The sequence below is a fragment of the Mesocricetus auratus genome, unplaced genomic scaffold, assembly GCF_017639785.1.
Source record: "Mesocricetus auratus isolate SY011 unplaced genomic scaffold, BCM_Maur_2.0 Super-Scaffold_100006, whole genome shotgun sequence".
Classification (NCBI taxonomy): Eukaryota; Metazoa; Chordata; class Mammalia; order Rodentia; family Cricetidae; genus Mesocricetus; species Mesocricetus auratus.
Genome location: NW_024429190.1, coordinates 46,512,008 through 46,536,315, shown reverse-complemented (window position 1 = coordinate 46,536,315; position 24,308 = coordinate 46,512,008). Strand labels below are relative to the sequence as shown.

At 44.1% G+C, this 24,308-nt stretch overlaps 1 protein-coding gene across 1 annotated transcript in view; it reads left to right on the top strand.

Annotated features, from left to right (window-relative positions):
• Positions 1 to 576: 576 nt before the first annotated feature.
• The window catches only part of Atp8a1 (ATPase phospholipid transporting 8A1), a 221,849-nt gene continuing 198,117 nt past the window's right edge, over positions 577 to 24,308 (top strand). The window contains exon 1 of the mRNA XM_040747152.1: positions 577 to 845. Within this exon, the coding sequence (XP_040603086.1) occupies positions 797 to 845 (49 nt within the window). The 5' untranslated portion in view covers positions 577 to 796. The remainder of the gene's footprint in view (positions 846 to 24,308) is intronic.

The following is a 24,308-nucleotide window of genomic DNA, read 5'->3' as shown; positions in this document are numbered from 1 at the left end:
GTTGCTAGAGGCGTTATAAGCCTCCCAGACTAGAAGAGGAGCGGCTCCTACAGTTTCAGGTCTCACAGCCTGCTACTATCGAGGGTTCAAGTTCAGGCCAGGCGTCAGCCTGGGAATTGATCTAGGCTAGAATTCCACCCAGATGGAGAAAGAAGGATCCCCCCCACACCAGCATAGACGTCACCCTGACCATCTCAGATCCCCCAGACTCAGCCTGCCCACACGGAACCCAACACCCTGGCCTAAGGACTGGCGGTTCCATAGCATTGCAGAGCCAGAGGGGGGGCTGGAGGAGATACCAGAGATTTTGGAAACTAGGGTAGCTCTTCCTCTTTTATTAAGACTTGGGACACTAATACTGGCCTTGAGGAAGGTCGAGGTGGGCCTAAAAGCCGAGAATACTAGAGACCCATGTTCCCTCTCCGTGAATGGTACAGCCCGAACTGGGCGGGACCCGGAGACCCGGCGAGCCTGTCCCTGTCCCACTCCAGGAGACCAGCGAGTGAGCGCGCGTCCCGCAGACCCCGCCCCCGGCGCCGGGCCCGGCTCCGCCCCTCGAGCCCGCCCCTCTGCCGCTGCAGGAGACCTAGGCGGCTCTGCAGGCGAAGCTCCTCGCGTCGCCTTCCTCCTCCCGCTCTAGTGTCCAGGCGGCTCCTGGTGGCGACTCTACCCTGGGTGGGAGGCGCGGTCCCGCGGCAGCTGAGCCCTCGGCGCGGCGGAGCCAGCTCTCCGGCCCGCGTGGCTCCGTGACAGGTGCAGGGTCCCCGCCCGAGACCCACCTGCAGGGGCTGTCGAGATGCCCACCATGCGGAGAACAGTGTCGGAGATCCGCTCTCGCGCGGAAGGTGAGTGACCGCCGCAGCAGGAGGCTGTGCGCCCAGGGTGCGTGGGGGCAGCTGCGAACAGCCTGGGGTCCGACGTGTGTGTGTGTGTGTGTGTGTGTGTGTGTGTGTGTGTGTGTGTGTGTGTGTGTGTGTATCCGGGAAGAGACATCATGTCCCATGTCTCCCCCCCTCCAGTAGTCTGGTTGTCGCCTCTGATCCCCAGTGGACCCTTCCACCAGCTCTGCCTTCCACGCACCCGCAAACGCTTTCCCGGATCCAAAACCTATGAATTTGTGCGCTGGTGGGAGCCCCAAGGCTTCCTTTATACCGCAACGCTACTGTTCAGTCCTGGCCTCCCAGCGCACTTGCCCGGTTTACCACCCCCCACGCCTCCCCCACCCGCCAGTAGCGCGCAATCTTTGCTATCTTCTTGTTCCCGATCAGCTTCTCTATCCCCATGAATAGATCCCCCAACCCACTGTCCCCGGCCTCCAGCACCCACTGCTGTGCTGCCCCCACATCACAGCTTCCTCAAGAGCCGGTTTGCCATTCCCAGGCGTCACGATTCTTTGATCCACAATTCCCAGCCTCTCGGGGCTGGAGGAACCTTAATTGGGTTTGGGTGCTCCGTGGGTACCCGGCGGCGTTCCAGTCTAGGCAGTTCTGCCCCCGGCGGCTCACCAGGCTCTAGTTCGAGGTTTCATTTTTTGTTTTTCTTGTGGCTTGAAACCTGCACTTTGGCCAGCGGAGCTGATTTGAGTAAGGTGCAGGCTGCTTTCTCTGCTCCACCCAGGGCCAGCTGTTGAGTGGCTCCACTTGTAGGAAGTGTGCAACAGATGCCCTAGGTTATGGGCAAGGGCGCTTTGGGAAAGACTGAAATGCTGTGCAACCCGACTGAGGAGCCCTCCCTCCACCTCCTGTGGGGCATGTGGCAGGCATTCAGTAAACATCCCTTGGTTTTGTTATTTGCTAGAGTAAAGCTAAAACGGTACACTTTTATTTTCTGCCATTTGTTTTTCTACTACCATAACCCTGCCCTTGAACGCTGTAAGAGGCAGGGTAGCACGATTTTGAGAAATAATCTATCTTGTTGTGGTCACCAGTTCTCATCGCTGCCCCCATCCTATCCTTGACTATGAGGTAGATGATATAGTGCTTTCTGTTGGGAAGCAGGGAGAAGTGAGGAGAATAGGATTCCTTGAGGAGGTGGGGGGCAGGAAGAGCTGTACCACTCTCTTGTGAAAAATAGGGATTCCTGGCTCTAATAAATAGGGCTTTCTGATTTGAAGAGATGGGAAAATATTAAATTAAACTGCTGTGTCAGAAGGTGACACAAAAGTCAAAACTGACCTGTATCTTACTTAGGAATTTAGTACATAAACATATTCATTTTTTTAAAATTTTGAGTGAAATGAATGAATGCACATCGTTTGAGCCGTGGAAGCCACAAAGTGAGGATAGTTGGTGTTGAAGATATTATCATACTAGTTGGTGTTTTCAAATAATAGCAATTAATGGATGGTTGTATTTTAAGAGGAATGGAGGGAAGTAGAAATCTAGAAACAACGTAAAGCTTGTGTCACTTTGAGAGAATTGCCTTAGTATTTGAAAGGCTGCAGTATTTTTGATTGGCACCTGTATTGTTCAAAGCACTTTCACAACAATTGCCTTATGGGATCTTGCAACACTTCTGGGGGCTGTTGAAACTGGAGTATGATGGTTGAGGAAACCTGGCCTAGAATGGCTTAGTGGGTTGACCAAAGTCAAACAGCTAGTTGAGTGGCACACTTGTGTTGGGAGCTCTGGGGAAACTAGCCCTGCTGTTTATTGAGTCTGTGTAGGCCCGTGTATCCCACACAGTGTCAGGGTCATCCTGCTGCTGGGTGAATGGCCCTGCCCTCCCTCCCATATTGGTTGATTTCACCTTGTTAAGCTCCAGTATCCCTGGGGCTGGGCTGGAAGTGTGTCTTGTTGACTGGCCTCCTTGAGGTTCCTCTCCTAGGGAATAATCTTTGACATCCTGTTTGCTAGCTAGGGCTGTATTCTAAACCACTGTCCTCTTGGGCTCAGCTGATTAGAGCAGGGTGGGCTCCTAGCTCAAGGGCAGCCAATCCCTGAGTGATACACAAGCCTGTAACCATGTGGTTTTGTAGAGGATTCCCTGTGCTTTCATAGCTTCCGGGAAAACTAAGCTTAGAGGCAGAATGAGAGTCAAAACTAAAGGGGACCGAGTTGAATGGGCTTGCTGCAGAGCAAATGGGTGGCTGTCGTGTACCCTGCAAATAATACCCAAATAGGCAGCAGAGACCAGGCAAAGAGCAGAGAATGGAAGCAAGATCTAGCAGGAAGTCCAGACCTCTGCCCCCTGCCCTTAGTTTTCTATTCTGAATTCCCAGTGTAGCCTTAATTTCCCATTTCACCTCTTTTGAAATGCCTTGAATGAATTTCTCTTCCCTGACTCCCAAGTTGGCGAGGCACACAGCTACTGTGCTCTTGTAAGTTGTTTACAACCAAGCTGTAAGGAAAAGACTTAAATAAAGTAGGCAGAAAAGCATCTTAGTGGGCAGGTTGTTAATTGAACACGGAGCTTGCTGTGGGTGGCATAGGTCCTGTTTACGTGTAGAACTTTAGTCTGTGCTTATGAATGAGCAAGTAGTTGGAATGACTGCAGAGCCCTCCCGTAGTGCCAGCTTTGGGTGTGGAGAATTGAAGGGGGATTCTGATATAGGAGGTTCAGGGGTGTGCTGGGACAATTACATTTATGACAAGCTCAAAGGTCCTGCTGAATGCTGCTGGCAGAAGATAGTCTCTAAAGGGCACTGAATCGGTTGAGAACTAAAAGGTGGTAAAGGTAATAACAATGGCTTGGAAGAAATGGTACAAATGAACATGGCTTACTTTAGACTTCGGGAACTGGCTTCAGGAGGAGGGTGTACGTTTGGACAGGTGGAGTATTGCTGGGTCAAAGCACTGTGAGTGCCAAGTGAGTCATTTGGACACATTGCTGAATACTTGTACAAGATCTTCGAGTTTGCCTAAGCTACTTTCTCATTTTAGCATGACACTGATACACAGTCCCTGACAGGCCTGGTGTGGAGTCAGATCCTTGTAACAAGGTGGTTATCTCCAAGAGAGCCATATCAGTTCAGTCAAGAAGTATGTTGAAGTTGGTGGGCTAGCCTTCCTTGAACAGGTGACATGAAGGAGGCGTAGGAGGAGTCTGCTATAGCCATGGATAGACTGTGTTGCAGGTAGAGCAGGCAGCCTGGGCCCTCTACAAAGTCTTCAAGGCAGAGGAGTCTGGGGTGTTACAGGAACACAGAGACTGAACTCCACAGTGAGTGACGGGCAGGAGACAGAAAGACACACGTATATATGTTTTATTTGTTTGTTTTTTGAGAGAGTTCCTCAATTCATACTTTTTAAATTCTCAAAGCACACACAAGTTGACTGTGTTTGCTGGGTGTCCACATTTACAATCTAAACACTTGGAAGGCGGAGGCAAAATGACAGCTGTATATTCAAGGTCAGCCTGGGCTAGATAGTGAGTTCTAGACAAGCCTGGGCTAGAGTATTAAAAAAAAAAAAAAGAACCAGAATTGACATGTTTTAAAGATTCTTAGAAATGGTGAAGTCAGGTACAGGGAAATAAACTTGGGAAGCTTCAGTTCAGAGATGACATTGAAACACTCAAAGTTAGATATTTTCCAGAAAGCAAAAACAGGTGAAACAGGAGGCTAAACACTGTTAGGTTTCTTTACTGCTGTCTACACCAAATGGGTGTCTGAACACAGTTTTCATAACCACAGACTGAAATGGCTCACATACAATACCATTTTCCTCTCTCAGAAGCTAGTGTAGTAGTCAGTCAAGGTCAGCCAAGTACATGCAAGCCTCCCTGGACCTTTCTACTACATAGTACTGAACATAAGACATGTTGCTGGGTGCCAGCTCTCCTGGAGGAGTTCCATACAAGAAAACTACGGAAGGGGGATAAAGAATTTTGTTGAAAGTGCCACACAGTGACAAATGTCTCATTTGCGTTCACTCCCATCTGCAGGAGACACTGGGAAATGGAGTTTTCCAGCTGAGCACATTACTACTCAGTGTTGTGTTACTAAGGTGAAGGGGAGAATGGCTCCTAGGCAAAAGACAGGCTCAGTCATAACCAGGTACCCAGACTGCCAAAGGCTCTCACCCGAAGAAAGTGGGAACAGTTTTAGAGCCCATGCTTTACAAAACAATGAGGAAATATACTTTAAAACAACAAAAAGTAGACCTCCCCATTGGCTTTTGTTATTTTCTGTTGGGTGTTGGAGTAGGCCTCGTTCTTTTAACATGCTAAGTGTTTAGAGCCTCTAAGCTTTCATCTTCGTCTTAGCAAATTGCCACCTTGAAATGTTTGTGATGCTATAGAATACACTGCCCAATTTACACGAAAGACAACAAAAGGAACAAGGTAAGTTCTTGTAAAGGACAGATTTTAGGAAGCCATTTAGATTGGCTAGGCCAACCATGACGAAGCTGCCTAGTTTATTTGGCTAGCATGTGTGGTGTACCTGCCCTGTGCCAGCTAGCTGGGGGCTGGGACCCAAAGGATGAATGAAAGATTCATCGGTATGGGTTTCTAACCGGGAGTTTCTATGTGTCATTTCAGTTAATGTAATTCTGAAGACACTAAGTGCAGTAGACTAAATTAGGTTGTCTAACATATAGAGAATCCACCCCGCATTCTGTCATTTCCCTGACAGTGAAACTTGATGCTGGTGCCTGATTAACGTCCCGGGGAAGTTTGCCCAGGCAGACGAGGTTTGTGAAGGCCCTGAGGAGTTTGCCGTGTGCATCTCTGCTGAGAATCCTCTATGGATGAATGTCATTGTGGGGATGGGTGCTTTTGACTTCCTTCCTTCCTTCCTTCCTTTTTTTTTTTTTTTTTTTTTTTTTTTTGGTTTTTCAAGACAGTATTTCTCTGTTTGCTTTGGAACCTGTTCTAGAACTAGCTCTGTAGACCAGACTGGCCTTGAACTCACAGAGATCTGCCTGCCTCTGCCTTCTGAGTGCTGGGATTAAAGGCGTGCACCACCAACGCCCGGCACACCTTTTTATTCTTTACTCCATAACAAAAGAATATTTCCAAGTTCTTACCCTGACTTGTAAGCTTCCCAAGGGCGCAAGGGCGGACTTTTTTTGTTTTCCTTTTTTTTATTTATTTAAGGTAGAAATAAGTTTGTTTCACACGTCAGTGCCAGCTCCCTCTTCCTCCCCTCCTCCCCATCCCTAGGGCAGACACTTTTGTCTGTTTTGTTCACTGGTATAATATCACCCTAGATGGGAGGGGCCAGATCAGCAGTTCCACCCACTCAGCCAGTTTGTTGAGCTTACATATGGGACCCTAAGTGACACAACAGTCACATCTCAAAAGAGTCTCCCCAGAGCCATGGGTGATGTCTTACAGCTGCACAGGAATGTCCCTTCAGTTTACCTTCTCCCATGTGTATACTCTATACCTGCGTGCACCTGGAGCAGAATTTGCCCGAGGAATAACTGGAAGTCATTCTTGGACTAGCGTGCGTTGTGCGTCCCCTGGGTGCCTGCTAGCTGGGAGCTGGCACACATTTGGGGTCCAAAGTTGTTGGATGCAGAGACTGCTATTAAATTTTCTGGAGTTGGTCATTTTAATTAGTCTGCAGGTCACTTAGAAGTTTTTGCTGGGTGTACATTTGGGTCATTTGAGTTTTTAGTGTGTTTTGCTTTTAAAAGAACTCTCCAACAGGCATCATTATGCACTTACCTTCCCTTTTGAGTTATTTCCTTGGGCAAATGGGATTTCTAGGTCAAAACTCTGTATGTTTTAATAACTTTTGATACATATTTATGATTTTCTGGGAGGATTATTTTACTTTAGGCTTCCATTGGAAATAATCAGAAGCGCCTGTTTTTTTTTCTGATTATTTAATAATCTCTTGCTCTTCTCAGCAATCCATAGTGGATTGTTCTGTTCTGATAATATCCAACACGAGAGGTTACCTCTGTAAGTCTACCTACATTTTGGGTAAGTTTAGCATTTGATTTGTTTCTGAATTGTTTACTTGTGCTCCGATGCAAAGTTTATTTTATATTAATATTTCCTTTGTTATTAGTGTATAATAGTTATGCACAATTGTGAGCTCTGTGTGGCATCTTCATCCATCCCTGCAAAGATCATGCTTTGATCACATCCACCACTCCTCACGGCCTCTCCTCTACCCCCCCCTTCATCCCTCCGCTAATCCCCTTCCTATTTTTGCATCTTTTTTCTTCAGGTTTCACATGTGAGAGAAAACATGACACTTGGATTTTAAGAACTTGCTGTAGATTTGAGCGCTTCCTTGATCATGCTTTATCTGTCTGCTTGGTAGTATTTTTGCGTGTACACAAGCTAATCTTGTATGGGTTCAGGTCCATGTGGAGGCCAGGGTGCAGTGTCAGGTGTCTTTCGCAGGTGCCATCCACCCTTGATTTGCTGTTGTGAGGCAGGGTCTCTTACTGGTTCGGAACTCTCCAGGCAGGCGAGGCTCTCTGGCTAATGAGTTCCAGGAATCTGCCGGTACTCACCTCTTCAGCTTTGGGACTACAAATGTGCACCGCCAAGCCTGGCCTTTTTCTCATGAGTTCTGGGGTCAAGCTCAGATTCCTGTCCTTGGAAGGCAAGCATTTTTCAGACTGAGCCAGCATCCTAGCCTACAAGTTACCTTGTTACCTTTTTGTTTTGTTTTTGTTTTTCCCAGACAGGGTTTCTCTGTGGCTTTAGAGGCTGTCCTAGAACTAGCTCTTGTAGATCAGGCTGGTCTTGAACTCCCAGAGATCCTCCTGCTTCTGCCTCCTGAGTGCTGGGATTAAAGGCGTGAGCCACCACCGCCCGACCACAAGTTACCTTTTAAGAAGAATTACCTTCTAGGGTTTTTTGTTTGTTTGTTTTTTAGTTTCTTCTTTGATATCACTTTTCATGTCAAGTTTTTTTTTGTGTTTTCAAGACAGGGTTTTTCTGTATTCCTTTGGGGGTTGTTCAAGGTGACAAGTTTTTACATTTTTCTTCCAGGTTTCATTTTATACAGTGACATTTCTAAGTCCAGAGGGTTTCACTTTCTTGTGAGATGTCAGGTCATGATCTTATTTTTCCTCAAATTTCTCTCCATTCATTATATTTACTATTTGAATATTTAATAACTCAGTTTCCCCATTGTGGTTTGGGGTGCTTCTTTGTGCACATGAGTTTTTAGGGCATTGATCTCTTTCTTCCTCCCGTAGACCTGGTGCTAGTTAGTTTTCTGTCAACACAAACTAGAGTCCTATGGGAAAAGGGAACCTCACTTGCGAAAACACCTCTACCAGACTAGCCAGTAGACACGTCCGTGGGTATTTTCTTGATTAATGATGGATGTGGGCAGGACCAGACCCCTGTGGGTGGGGCTATCCCTGGAAGTGATTCTGTGTTGAAAGCATCAAGAGCCAGCCAGCCAGTAGCATCCCTCAAAGCTTCAGTCCCTGCCTCCAGCCACCGGCTAGAGCTCCTGCCCTGGCCTTTCTATAAGCCACATAAACACTTTCCTCTCCAAGTTGCTTTTGGTCGTGTTTATCTCAACAGACAGTAGGCTAGAGTCATCCCCACCATTCTATATTAGACACCTGTTTTGTTACCTAATTACAAATTCCTTCACAGCAACTTAGAAACACATTCTTCTGTCTTACTCTCTGTGACCTTTCTTCTAACAGTTTTTTTAAAAACTGTTCTTATGTATGTTTACCCACTCAAACAATTAAAATTAATTACTGTATTTATTTATTTATTTATTTTGCATCCTGGCTGCTGCTTCTCCTCCCTCCTCTCCTCCCAGTTCCTTCCCCTAACCTTTTGACCCCACTCCCCAATCCACTCCTCCATTTCTGTTCAGGAAAAGTCAGGCCTATCAGGTCGACAGAACATGGCCTATCAAATTACAGTAAGACTAAGCACCTCCCCATGTATTAAGACTGTGCAAAGCAACCCAATATGAGGAGTAGGGTCTCAAAAGCCAGTCAGAGAGTCAGAGACAACTCCGTTCCCACTGTTAGGAGCCCCACAAGAGGACCAAACTGTCACATATATGAAGAGGGCCTAGGTCAGTCCCATGCAGGCTCCCTGGTTGTTGGTTCAGTCTCTATGAGGTTAGTTGATTCTGTACCCACCCAAATTTTGAGTGTATCAGTAGTCAAGCTGAAAAATATGCTGAAGTGTGCTTATTGGTATTGCATTAAAGATAGAATTTTAAATTGAGAAAATTAACAAAGTTATTATTCTAAGCTGTGTATGTCCAGTTTTTCTCTCATGTGCTGAGGAATATTTTCTTAGCAAACCCTACTTATTCTAATGAATTATACAACTGTATTTGTATTATGTTGTATGAAGGCATTGTGAATGGGATTTTTTTTTTTTTTTTTTTTTTTGGTTTTTCGAGACAGGGTTTCTCTGTGGCTTTGGAGGCTGTCCTGGAACTCACTTGGTAGTCCAGGCTGGTCTCGAACTCACAGAGATCCGCCTGCCTCTGCCTCCCGAGTGCTGGGATTAAAGGCGTGCGCCACCAACGCCCGGCGTGAATGGGATTTTAAAAAAAGAAACAGCAAAAAAACTATATTCTTTGTAACTGTTAGGGCCTGTAAAATAGAAGCTACTGACTTAAAAACTAGCTCTTGGTTAAACCATCTATCTAATTCATGTGAAACTCAAGTAATTGGTGTTAAATGGAAATTGATTCAGAATAAAAATTTAACATTCTTAAACCTAAAAGAAATATAAATGAAATAGATAAATTAATATTAATGATATATTTACTTTTATTTAGACATTAAATGTCATAATATAAATGATATAATGTAATATATTTAATAATATATAATATCAATGTAAATGGCATATAGCCATATATTTGCTTTAACCTAATCTATCCAAAATACTACTACTTTATCATGTTATATTTTATATAAATAGTTATGCAAAATTATGAGATAGCATCACTGGTTATTTGTGCTGAGTTTTACAGGTATGGTGGGCTTGTTGTGTTTATAATGTGTCTCAATTTGGACTGAACCTGCTTCAGATGCTTGACAGCTACAGGTGGCTGCCCTATTGGACAGAAGAGCCACAGTTAACACCTCTAGCCTGGGCTAACACATTAGAATCGGACAGAATGACACAGTATATACGATTTTATAGTGAACAGTGGCTCACACAGCTTATTAAAAACTACACATGTAGAGTAGAGGCTAAGCTTTCATACTTACGACAAGAGGCATTCACGTGTCCTTCTAAAACCTCATACATCATGTTAGTGACGTTCAGGGATTTGACTTGCCTACACTGTGGCATCCTGTCTTTTAAAACCTGTCATTTTGGTTTTGGATTTTAAACATAGCTTTAATAAACAAAAGCCATCTTCCCTACCCTTTACATTCATTTTTATGTCATTGATAACATGCGCGTGAAGTAGATGTAACTGTTTGACCGCACGCTTTTATGCAAGGCCCTTTTCATCTTCACCCTCGTTGGTCTGAAGGACGGTAGCACTGGGCTTCATGGATTATTTACGCCTCTAATTGCCTTGGCAAAGAGAGGTGTCGGTGTTAAGTTAAACCTTTATTCATTATTTTGTGCACACTGTCTTTGAAGATGGCCGATCTTCAGCCTTCTGGGAGCATGCTTAATGGTATCAGGTTAGTCAGGTGACAGAAAGTTGGGGCAGACACTGCCAAGAAAGCCAAAGCCAGCCTGTGTTCTAGATCAGGGAGTCATGTTAGTGGGTCAGTCCTGCTAAGGTAGAGTATTGGGTTGGCTTTAATGATGCCAGCAAACTCAGGTGTGCAGGGGTGAATCCAAAAGTTGCTTTGTTTTGACTCCAATTTGCAAGAGTTGGGCTTGGAACTGGCTTAGGCCCTGGCAAGACTCTGGTCACCAAGGTGAAGTGAACTTGGTGTTAAAGACGTTTCCTCCCAGCCACTGCAGCCATGTTCTCTCCTCTTAGCACTCCTTACTCCCATGGAGATTTAGTCTAACTCTAGTCTAGAGCTCTGACTTGATACTCTTAAAACAGGACACAATAAAAGGTCATTTTTTTGTTTTGTTTTGTTTTTTTCCTACATCCTCTCCAACATTTGTTGTCTATGATAGCCATTCTGACTGACAAGGGCAAGGTGGCAGAGCCATTATAGAAATTGGTGTAGAGGTTCCTCCAAAAAGAACTGTCATATGACTCATCTATATACCACTCCTGGCCCAAAGGACTCCAGATCCTACCACAGAGAACTTGCACATTCATGGTTTCTGCTGATATATTCGTGTTTGTCAAGGAAATAGAAGCAGTGTAGATGTCCATCAACAGATGAATGGATAATAATGATGCCATATGTATATACAGAGGGATATCATTCAGCTATAAAGAAATGTGAAATCACACAATTTGCAAGAACATGGATACATCTGGAAAGTATAATATTGAGAGAGGCAGCCGAATTCAGAAACACAAAATCTGCATCACATCTGCTGAACTTGTCTGTAATGTAACCCTATGTGTGTGTAAACAAGTGTTCGTGTGAATAAAGTTTTAGGAAGGAGAGAGAAGGTGACTAGGAAGGATGGGGTGGCATGCGGTGGTGCGGAAGGACACACAGACTGGAAAGAGGAAAAGAAAGTAGAGCAGGGGACCACAAGGGGGAACCAGAGGTAGCCGGAGTGTGAGAAAAGGGAAGGAGGCTCACAAGGCTCACTTTGGGAATTTTGTGATTGTATGGAACATGCTGTTGTTGTTTTTTAATTTGTTCATGGGAAGGGGTGTTTGTAACCTTAAGTTTTTCCTGTTTTCCTTGGTTTAAAACTTATCAAATTACTACTTCATATGTACATTGCATGGCTATACATAAAATGTGTTGTTTTAAAAAGAAAAGTATTTACACATGCATGGACACGCAAGGATGTAAACACCTTGCCACTATTCCCCCAACCCTTAGTGCCTGTCGCAGTGATTTTGGTGGAGCCCCAGGAACAGATAACCCTATCTCCACTCAAGATGCTGGTACCTCACACAGCATGGACTTCAGGCCTTTGCATCTGTGGTCAATTCTGACGCTGAGCCAGACAGATCTAGCAAGGCCTCTGAATATGGTGGCTTGCATTTTCTCCATGGCTGCTCTTGGACAGCACATCTAAACACACTGACTTAGGGTGGCAGAGCTTCAGATCTGAGGGCATCCATCACCCATGACCACAACTCCTGAATCTCTTTTCCTTCCATGATGTCATTCAGTAGCTGGGACCAGCTGACCCTTTCTAGTTCTGTAGTGTATCGTACTCTTTTTCTTACATCAGATCATGTTGTATCTCTGGTCAAAGAAATAAAGCATCTCCCTGCATAAATTTTACCCAGATTTGGTGTGTGGTACCTTATTAGGGATATGTTGTGTTCACTCTGCCATCTATGCCAGAATTGTGATAAATGTTCTCAGGTAAACTCTGTCTATTTGCTGATTTTGTTTATTTCCACAGTTGTGGGCTGACATTAAAGAAATGACATGGGAAAACAGCCTACCATCTTTAGTGAAAATTTTGCTTAATATGGGCAAGGCAGTGGTAACGTGTGTGTGAACTCTGGATTTTTTTTTTATAGCCACATTGTGTACCTCAGTGGTGCTCAGTGCTGGCTTTGTGGCTATATGGGGGCTTCTAAATCAGACGGGTCTACGTGTATGAAATGTTGTGTGTCGCCTTTAGGTGACCGTGATGTGTGGCAGTGTCCAATACACTGGTGTAGATCCCTGAGTTTACACAATGGCAGAAAAGATGAGGAACAGAGCGTGGGAGTCCACAGAAGTTACTAGCTGAATCTAAGAGCATATGGATGTGCCTGGAAATTTGTTTATCTTATCACCCAGTTACCAGATGGGTCTAATTTTACTCCTTTTAATTCCCCTTCACGGGAATGGTCAAGCTCATGTGATGATATTCAGCTCTTAGACTTAGAAGCTTTGCTTTCAAATTCTGAATTGATTGTTAAATTTAATATGAGCAAATGCAAAGTACACAAGGCTTATTTTTAGCTGTGTTCTATGCACTCTGCGAGTTTGTTCACTGTGAGAGTGGTGCCAGTACTCCTGCTCTTATTATGTCGAGGTAATTGTTACATCCATCCTGCATTAGAGGGCCAGAGACGCATTCTTTTTCATCTAAAAGGGAGGAGAGGGAAGCTTAACAGTTTGGCAAAAAAGGACTCTGAAACATCTTTGGCGACTGTTTCCAGTGGACATAGTCTCATAGGTACCTTGCAGTTATAGATTCATCCCACCATGGTCTTTCCCACAGGTTAACCCACAATGTGAGAATGTGCCTCAAATCCCAGTTCACTTACTTCTGGGGCTTCCTGAGTTAAGTCTCCCCCTCCTTTTTTTAGACTCTTAATTTGACCAGTGTGGTTTCTGTGTGGCTGCATAGGTGAGTATCGATTCTGGATTCAGGATGTGGGCAGTAGCCACTCCTGATGGTGAAGGGTTCCCTTTCAAAGCTCTGAGGATTGGAAAACAGATACCAGGCTTCTTTGGATGGAATGCCTTGTGTCCAAACCTTGCGGGACTATTTGTTTTCATTTTTTTCCTGTAATCATGGCCATTCTTGTTTGTGCATTTAAAAATGCCCCTTTATTGCATAATAATATGACTTCTAAGTTACAGTGGAATTTTCTTCAACTTTCGAAAAAATATTTGTGTGTGTGTGTGTGTGTGTGTGTGTGTGTGTTGGAAGTCAGATTAACTTTGTCCTGATGGGTTGCTCACTGAAATATTTACATAGATTCTAAGGATTGGATCTACCACTCCAGGCTAGCAGGGCAAACCTCTTTATCTGCCGAGCCTTCTGGCTGGCCCTGGGTTTTTATTGTTGTTGTTGTTTGTTTCTTTTTAATAATACAATATTTTAATGAATTCTTTGAGAGTTTCATACAGTGTGTCTTGATATCTTGGTTACATCCATCTGCCACTCCTCCCCCTAAGTGCTCCCATGTCTACCTCGTTCTCCCTAACACCCTCCTCCCACCTCTCTCTCGAAGGAGAGATATCTAAAGGCAGACATCCTGGTCCTCTGGCTCTTGCAATCTTTCTACCTCATCTTGCACAATGTCTTGAGTCTTCAGGGTAGGGGCTGTGCTGTAAGTGTGTTAACTGGAAGCAAGCACTCCAAGATCAGTTGATCTCAGCATTTCAACCGACTGTGGCTTTCAGTAATGAGCTCCCTCTGCTGCAAAGAGAAGGGTTCTGTTTTGTTTTTATTTTTTGTTTTTTGATGAGGGGTGAGAACTACACTTATCTGTAGGTACTCGAGTAAGTATAGAATGCAGTGAGAAAGAATACTGGTGTATGAAATTGTCAGTAGCAGCCTCTCCTTTAGGTCCCGTGGCCCTCATCTGCCATGAGAAGTTGGCCAAGTTTAGAGTGCCAGGGATGAATTCCCTCCTACTGAAGAGGTCTTATGTTTAATTGGGTAGCTTTTGGTTACCCACCAAGGTATATGTGCCATTATTGCACTTTTAGGAGTGTCTTACAGTTCTGGTCATTGTGGTTCTCAGGCATCAGAGCTAGATAGGACTATTGTTGACCCCCCCGACAGCATGTGTGGCTCCTTCCGATGCTGTGAGAGCTAGTCCTCAGGGAGGAGGCTTCCATGTCAGATCCATATTGATTCCTTTAAGGAATATATCTGCAGAAGTGACGTCAGTGACAAGATCTTACCTTCTTTTAAGCCAATAGATGAAAGTTCTGAGTTATTAGCTCAGTTCAACACCAGATAGCCGCTTAGTCCTTTTTCTTTCTTTCTTTTTTTAATCAGAAAGAATCACTTCACAGATTGACTTTTGTTAACTGCAATGTGAATATAATTAGCAAAGGAAAAAAATTAAAGCTCTCTTAATTTCCCCAGATGCCAAGTTGAATTTCCCCTGGTCTTATTAAATCACACTCCCCATGGAACTTATTACTAAACATTTTAGTGTTGGCTAATACCAAAGACCAAAGCTTTTAGTCTGAGCTTAAAAGTTCTCTTTATGTCAGGTATCTTTCCATATGTTCAACTAGAACTGTCTTTTTTTAAAAAAAAGCACCTTTCCTTGTAATGATATTTTGTTTATGATCTAACAAATAAAGCTTGCCTGAAGATCAGAGTGAAAAGCTAGTTAGACACACTAGTTAGCCATAGAGGCCTGGCTGTGAATGGCAAACACCTTTCATCCAAGCAGCCACACTGGTTATCCAGAGAGGCCAGGCAGTGGTGGCACACACCTTTAATTCCAGCACTAGGGAGACATAGGCCACTCTGGGCTACATGAGATTGAAACAGAACTCACACAAAGGTGACCCCAGTACTTGGGAGTGGCATTCCTTTAATCCACTAAGGAGCTGGAGACAGAAAGGGATATGGTTGGGCAGAGAGAGGAATATAAGGCGTGAGGAGACAGGAGATCAGGGCAGTCTGAATAGCAGACAGTCTGAAGCAGGCAGTTTGAGGATTCATAGAGACAGGGCAGTCTGAGGATTCAGTCTGAGGAGATACAGTCTGAGGATTTGTAAGGACAGGATTGCCACTTTGGTCTGAGTATGAAGTAGAGGTAAATGGTCTCTCCAGTGGCTCCTTTACTTCTCTGACCATCCAGCATTTACCCTGATATCGGACTCCGAGTTTTTATTATTAAGACCAAAGAGAATTTGTGCTGCATTTGGCACCCAACTTTTGGGGTATGAATTCATGAAAAAGCCATTTGCCTGTGGCTTTTTAGCCTTGGGCATAGGTCGGAGCTACATGCAGCCTGAGTCACCACCCTACCAGCTAACTTTTCCTTGCTTCTGTCCTGGTGGGCTTTCCCTGGACCCTCTTCTCAGGCTGCTTCCAAACTAGGTAGCTGCCTTGAAATCCTGTCAGGCTTTTACTGTTCTACGAAACAGCAGTCAGCCTCACACCTTTATCGTCATGTAGGCAGATTTGGTGAGAAAATTGGGAATTCTTAAAGGGAGGAATTAGTTAAAAGAGAGGTTTTTTTCCCCACATTAAAACATAGGAAACACACTTATGATAAAGCTGTGTCTCTGTGTAATTATATAATGCATGGTTTAAAAACGGAACACTTAAATGAAAAGATAATCAGGATTGGCCTGATGTTAATTATCATATTGATAATCCTTGTTGTCAATTTAATAATTCTTGATTTAGCTCTTAAAAAGTTGCTTGATATGAGTGCCAAGATACAGGCCTTAATAAAACAGATCATAAAGATATTCAAACCCAGACAGAGGAATTTAAATGAGAACCAATTTCAGCCTTGCATTATAAGATTAGAGAGAAACAGCCTAAGGTTTTCAAACAACCAACCTTAATTTATCCAGTAATGTTACAGGAATTGACAAATGATAGAGGCTCTGTTAAGAGTTGATTGTACTCCTGTGGCAATGTTAGATTTAAGAAGATTCAAGGAAGCTATAGTTTCATATGGTATGTATTCACCATTTGTGAAGCAGATGTTAAACTTGTGGTCAACTTGGAATAGAAGTATCCCTCAAGACTGAAGAGACATGGATACAGCAGTCTTGGAATCTGGTCCACAATTATAATGGAGGACTTGATAGAAAGAAGAGGCTAATACCATTGAACAACAGTATAGATAGAGGTATGGAAATCTCCCAAGATCAACTTCTTGGAGAAGGAGATTATGCTAAAATAGATTAGGGTCTGGTAGAATATTCCTGTGTATTACAGTGGTATTCATATGCTATGTCTCTAAACCTTATTCTCAAAAGCTTAAGACCCAAATATAACCTTCTCTGGAATTAAAAAAAAAAAGCAATCCCTATATGATGGCCACACCATGTCTTTATACTGTGCAGCAGCTTTGAATGCTTGGGATAGAATTGAAGAAGTAGGAAAGAAGATTGAGTCATTTACTAAAGTCATACAGGGCCCAAAAGAAACCTTCACTGATTTCTTACAAAGATTGACATCAGCAATAAATAGAACGATACCAAATTCAGAAGCTAGACAAATAATTGAATCTGTGGCTTTTGAAAATACTAATTCTCAATGCAAAAGGATAATTAGGCCATTAAAGGCAAGATTAGCACCCTTTGAGGAATGGATACAAGATACAATCAATATTGAATCTCATGACCATGTTGATGCTTGGATAGGAGGAGAGGTGATTTCCAGAGGGTTGGAAAAAAAAATGGAAATGTCAAGTGTTTCAATTGTGGCAAACAAGTTCACCTTAAAAGGGACTTAATCAGGCAGTTACTAGAAATTGTTTTTTTCTAAGTGTAATTCAACCTGAATGCTCCTTCTTTCTGGATTATGCAGAAGGTATGAAAAAGGCAGGCACTGGACTAATGAATGTAGATCAACAAGGGGCATTCAAGGTAAACCTTTGCTATCAGGGAACTCCTTGAGGTGCCTCTCAAAAGCCCTTATGCCAAATTTGGTTCAGTAGTTTCCTGTCATCATGGAAACTCTGTCCCAGAGGAAGTAAAGAACGTAATGCCTATTATAAAAAACCATACTACTCTAGATGATAGAAGAGCTTTAGAAGATAAAACAAAAATTTCAGGAGAAACCATAAATGAAGATTGATCAAGATTAGATTTGGAACTTTGCCAAAGTTAGGGTTGGGGGGAGGGTTTTGTTTTGTATTTTCAGGAAAACAAAATAACCACCTTGAAGAATTTAAATACCTTTGGACAAATAAGCATCCAAAGAAGAAGGGAGAAAGTTCTTGGAAAAAATTATCGAGAAAATGAATAATTTGACCAAATGCAATCTCTGAAGTCTCCAAAAGGAAGATGGAATCCCACAAGGATGATTCCACCAGGACTACGATAACACCACTAAGCTGAAAAACATTACCTAAAGATAGGCTTTAGGCTACAAACTGCTCTTGTGGTTTTGGTCTATTCATGGACAGCTGTTGATCATGGAAGCCATAGACAAGTAGATTGTATTTGCTTTGTGACAAACCCCTAAGGATCTCCTTCATTCAGTGCTTACCCACCTCTCTGCTCTTTGTCATCTTTGAAAACTTTTTCATATACATTTTCCTTTTCAGCTCCTCCCAGATCCTTCCTACCTACCCAACTTCATGTTCTTTCTTTCAGGAGAGAGAGGGGGGAGAGGGAGGGAGGGAGGGAGAGAGGGAGGGAGGGAGAGAGGGAGGGAGGGAGAGAGGGAGGGAGGGAGGGAGGGAGGGAGGGAGAGAGGGAGGGAGGGAGGAAGGGAGGGAGGGAGAGAGGGAGGGAGGGAGGGAGAGAGGGAGGGAGACTGGAACAGCAACATCACAGACGATAAGATAATTACTGAGTATATCAACCACATTCCAAGGCAGGCATCATGCCCAGGCGTGGCTGGCCAACCCAAAACAAGTGCTCTGTTTAACATCTTGCACTAGTGTCTTATAAAGAATTTCTTTGGGGGGTCCAGATCAGTCCCATGCTGGCCTCCTCACTGTCGGTCTGGGGTCCAAGAGCTCTCCCCTGTTCAGATCAGCTGTCTCTGCTGATTTTGCCAGCCCATTCTTTGCCAATTTGCTCATCACTCCTCTCTCTCTGCCACTGGGTTCCTTGGGTTCAGTTCAGTGCTTAATTGTGTGTTTGCCTCTGCTTCCATCAGTCACAGGATGAAGGCTCCCAGATGGTTATAGACATCAAGTTCATTATCAGGAATGGACATTCGAGATGTGTCAGTGAGAAGGCCTGGGCAACCTATGGGGCCTTGAGCAGTGGATCAGTGTCTATCCCTGGTATACAAACTGTCTTCATGTGCCTATAGCACAAAGAGAGATGCTCTCTCAGCCTGGACTCTTAGGGGAGTGCTTGGACCCTACCCGGAGCGAAATGACAGACTCTAGATATCCCCTATGTGGAAGGAATTGGCAATAGGGTGGGAGGCTGGGGGGGAAGGGGAGTGTGGGAGGAGGGGAGGGAGAGGGAACTGGGATTGACATGTTAAACAAGCTATTTAAAATTAAAATAAAAAATGATAAAAAAAAAGAATTTCTTTGAGAGAAGGTGAAATGAGACACTTAGAGTTCCCTGTAAGACTGCAGTGTGGCTGCTTCCACCGGGCAGTAGAGCACACCTTTAATCCTAGCACTCGGGAGGCAGAGACAGGTGGATCTCTGTGAGTTCGAGGCCAGCCTGGTCTACAGAGTGAGTTCCAGCACAGGCTCCAAAGCTACACAGAAACCCTGTCTTAGGAAGGAAGGAAGGAAGGAAGGAAGGAAGGAAGGAAGGAAGGAAGGCAGGCAGGCAGGAAGGCAGGCAGGAAGGCAGGCAGGAAGGCAGGCAGGAAGGCAGGCAGGAAGGCAGGCAGGAAGGCAGGAAGGAAGGAAGGAAGGAAGGAAGGAAGGAAGGAAGGAAGGAAGGGAAAAGAAAACAGAGAAAAGAAAAGATAAAAATAAAAAGCACTTGGGGAAAGTCACTGTTAATCCCCTTTCAAATACTGGTTTCCTTTGACAGAAAGTTAAAAACTGTTAATAACACATCTGCCTTGAAAAGGGAGGAGAGAAAAGTCTGGTTACATACTGGACTTTGGGGGGAGCTCCTGAAATGCCCAGGAAGCCCCAACCCAAAGAGTCTTATTTCACCCTGGGAAGAATGGTTGAAACAGGAGATGTAAATGACTTAATTAATAGAGGGCCATACTGAGGATAAAACTTGAAGGAAAGTCCAGCAGATTTGTTGTAGAAAAGAGGTGGAGTGTTGGAAAGAGAGTCAAGGCTTGGGGTCTGTGGCCAAATGGTGGTGCCATTACTGAGCTAAACCTACTGGCACCTCAGAAAGGGTGAGGGACCCCCGACATGCATGACATGAGAAGGACCATTCTACACTGGGTTGCTTTTATCCGTGGCGGCAGAAGAGTTTTTGAAGCTTTTGTTCCACCCATCTGCTCAGCATCCTTGCTCTAGGCTGCTGGTAGTCTCAAAGGCGTGTAGGTGTCATTGCTTTAATGTCACTGAGAGCTGAGCTGGGTCTTTGAAGTTTTGCAGCCCACCAGCTGTCATTCACACATCCTGGCTTAATCTCTTCAGTGGAGGGTTCTCTTGTCTTTCCTAGCCACACCCTGACAGACTAAAGGAGGCCAGCTCTGCCCTACTTGGATCTGTGCACAGAACCCTTAGATCTTTGCATTGCCTCGCCTAACCAGGCTTGGGTTGTTGACTCCTGCCCACGTGCTTACGAAGGCCAGGCATGGCATCCCAGTGAGGCCAGGCATGGCATCCCAGCGTCACACCCAGCCTCGTGGTCACAGTGGGGCTTCTTCAAGGCTTTCCCTGTTGTCCGGCCTCATTCAGTGCACGCCGGTGTTTTGCATGCCAGGCAGCTACACTACCTTCCATAAATGGGCAATTAGACCGCTACAGCTTTCTCCTTGGCAGGGTGTTTAGGGGTAAAAGCTACTGTTCTGTCACACAGAGAATATGTTGTTGCGTGTCTATCCATCCTATTAACGTTGTAATTGGCAGCTAGGCATTATTCCTTCGCTAGGTGTTTTTGTTTGTTTTTTTTATGATTGAAGCATCGTTTAAAAGAATCAAGGTGGGTTTTGATTCTTTGTTGCAAAGTCACAAGGGAGGTGAGAAGCAGGTGCCAGTCTAATGCCTGTGAATCATCCCCAGAATAATGTGGCATTACTTGGGTGATGTTATTTGGGTACTTTCTGTGATGGCATTTGGGTTCTTCTGTGGCTTGTATCCAAATGAGGTGAAGTCGGCTAGAGCCAATTATTCATCTGCCTGTTTTGTGTTATAAAATGCTTAAGTGCCTCTAAAGAAGAAACAATGACTGAGCCTCATGGTTGCTTATTAATATTTTCCCAGGCTCTTCCAGAAGCTAACTGGCTCATTCAGAGCTGGGATTCAATGGTGTCTTCCTATAAGTGCATTGCTTCTGCAGTCCCTGGAGTTAACTATGCTACAAGCATTCATTGTGACTCAGTGGCTTACTTTTCTGTGTTGCAATTGTTGAGAACTTGCTTGCTGGGCTAGCACTGTATGACCGACCGGTCCTCCCAGGACCTTGTATATTGTGGCTTTCTTCTACTTTTAATTGAAATATGATTACATCATACAGAAAAGGTAAAAAAGAAAAAACATATAATTACATCATCCCCACTCCTCCCTCCAACCCCTCCCATGCCACTCCACCTCCTGTAAAATTTATGACCTCTTTTTTTAATTATTAGTGTTTTATATATCCATATATTTGTAAATATACATATGTAATATATATAGTTGTGTAAATATTACTAGCTGAATCCATTTATTCCTGCTTGTATGTTTTAGGGCTGGCTGCTTGGAACTGGATAACCATTGGGAGGGAGTGCTCACCCCTGGAACAGACTAATTATTCCTCTCCCAGCAGTAGTTTACTGCCTGTAGCCCTATTCGAGTTCCCCCATCTACAGTGGCATGTCAGAGGAGTGTTCATTGTTTAGGTCTTATTTAAGTAGATGTATTGCTGAGATTTCATAGGTGCAGGGGTTGTGTTGTAGACATATCACCAGGGGACAGGCACCCAGTGGTCAATTGTCCTCTGCATTTTGACTAGTCATAGTTTTCTGAAATGGTATCAGCTCCTAAAAGCAGATTCTGTGATAAGGGATAACAGCTACACTTATCTATGGGTATAATGTTTTTGTTTTTGTTTTTTTTTTTTTTGGTAAGATGAATTATTTCTCGGCTTGGGATAGAGCTGAAAAGCCATTTCTTGCAACAAAATCTGAATCAGAATGTTAGCAGTGGTTGAGGACTCTCAGTTCCTGCTCCATTCCCTTCCTGTCTGGGGAGGGATCACACCTCTTGAGACAACTCACTCCTTTCTCATGCAGCTCTTTCAAGCAAAGAAAACAGCCTGTTAGCTGTGGTCATATATTGTTTATGATTTAATAAATCCATTGGAGATCAAAATGCAAAGCTAGCCACAGTCATAGAGCCAGGCAATGGTGAAGCACACCTTTAACTCTACCAGCCACACTAGTTAGCTATAGAAGCTGAGCAGTGGTGGTGCACACCTTTAATCCCAGGACTCAGGAGACAGAGGCAGATGGATCTCTGTGAGTTCAAGGCCACCCAGGGTTACATTAGAGTAAATCAGTCTAAAAGAGAAACAACTCACACAAAGGAGATCTCAGTACTTGGGATCCCACCCCCCTCTTAATCCCAGCTCTAGAGAGGTCTGAAAGATAGGAGCTGGGCATTCAGTATTCAGTCTCAGAGATTTATTCTCCAGCTACCCTGAGGACAGGACAGCCCTTTCAGCCTGAGGTGGAGGTAAGAACTAGCGGCCGGCTTCTTTGCTTCTCTGATCTTTAGCTTGAACTCCAATATTGGATTTATATTATTTGTGTTACAGTCAGCCCATGTGTTCTTTATGTCCTGCTATGTCAAGTGTGTCCCACCCATGCTGTAGTTGCACAATTGACTTTCTTAGGCCTTAGTATAGGACTTCAGGGTATTGAATCTTTTACAGTCTTGCCTTCTGACGACTACTTCATGCCATGTTTGTCCTTATCCTGCCATTTGAACTCATGAGTTTACTGAGAATTTTCACTAACGTATGTACTCTGTCCAAGAGAGCCTCTGGGACACAGCTGAGGCCTGTGGGCAGGGTTATGAGCTAGCTCTCTTGCTCTGTCCAGTTCTACCTTGGCTTTTATGTCTGTCTGCTCCATTTGCTATACAATGCCTGGGGCATTGTATATTGGTCCAATTTTCGTTGCTCCAATGAAATACCTGAAGCTGGGTTACTTTATGAAGAAAGTCACTTTTGGCTTACAGTTCTTGAGGTTCAAGACCAAGACCACATCTGGTGTGACCTTGGTTTGGTTATTACAGAATATGGCAATGGTATAGAGATGATATATACACTAGATAGAGGAGAGAGAGAGAGAGAGAGAGAGAGAGAGAGAGAGAGAGAGAGAGAGAGAGAGAGAGAATCATAGGAATTCAGTCAGTCACAGGTATTGCTCTCTGACCCCACCTATTCCTAATTCAGCCTTGGGGATTGCACCCTGATCTCATCTACTCCTAACGAATCCCCAGGGCCTCCACCTCTAAATTGTTCCATTCTCTTAATGCCTTACAATGGTAATTAGATTTACACCCATGAACCGCTGTGGGACACTCTTAAGCCACATTCAAAGCATGGCAGCATACATGTGGCACCTTCCAGCTCTTATCGCCACGGTACCGAGTCAGCTGACCTTGCTGCTGAATTACAATTTCATGTCCCCAGAAGAGGCCTGGGTCTCGTGTCTGGACTGTGTTGATACTTAGGATTAGGTACCAGACCAGGGAAGGAAAGGAAGCAGGAACCAAGAACAGTCGTGCTTGAACTTCTCAGGTTTCACCTGCTTGTGGGTCTGTATAGCTACCCAGCCATGGGTTGTAATAGGAATCTAGTTTGTCTGTCCCATCCCCCTCCCCAGAACCTCACACAAGACAGACAAGCCATAGTTCACTGGCCTGCCTTATGTCTGAAGCCCCTGTATGCTATTATTTTAAATAGAGAAATGAAGGGCTGTGTGTGGTGACCTTTAATCCCAGCACTCAGGAGGCAAACCTCTGAGCTCAGCCTGGTTTGCAGAGTGAGTTCCAGGCCAGCAAAGTCTATATAGTGAGACCCTGTCTCAAGGGGGCAGGAGAGAGGAAGGAAGAAAGGAAGAAAAGAAAAAGAAGGAATTCATTTATGGAAACGTACTGGTTTCTGGTCGTTAAGCCATCTTCTTAATTATTTCTTTGCATCAGATTTTTGACTGACATTGGCCTCTAAATGGTGGGACAATAGGAGTATTGTTCAGGCTTAGGTAATACAAAGAACACTTTCTAAAATGGCACACCTTTTCATGTATCCTGTATTTATGTATATATTGGAATAGCTCCTTCAGAGTAATTAAATCCTACTCAGTCTTTGCTGAATTCGCAGTGTGAATAGAAGATGTCCTTTTTAACTTCCAAATTAATTGTGTTCAAAACATTTCTACAAGTCCTTTACAATTTGTAGAGCACAGATCTGGGAGCTTGGAGAGCACATATGTTGATTGCTAATTTCCTAATGTATAAGCAGTGCCTTGTGAGGTTTGACATCTGGCCCTTTAGAATGTGGGGATGGAGAGTTTTTGTTTTTCTTGTTTGTTTAATTTTTATTTTTTATTTTTTGTCATTTTTAGATCCTTTGTTGTGGTTGTGCACCATGGCACTGTGTTATGACACTTCACTCAACCATCATGTGGGCTCTCACAATTCGGAACAGTGTTTGTGTGTGTGTTTAGCTGCAAGATACAAATTCCTGTAGGTGCTACCTTAAAACAACAAGAAAAAAACCCAGCCTTCCTTTTGCTTTAGTTCTGCCGATTTCTTCTGCCCTTTCTGGCTTTAGACGCTGCTGCTTGATAGACAGTGA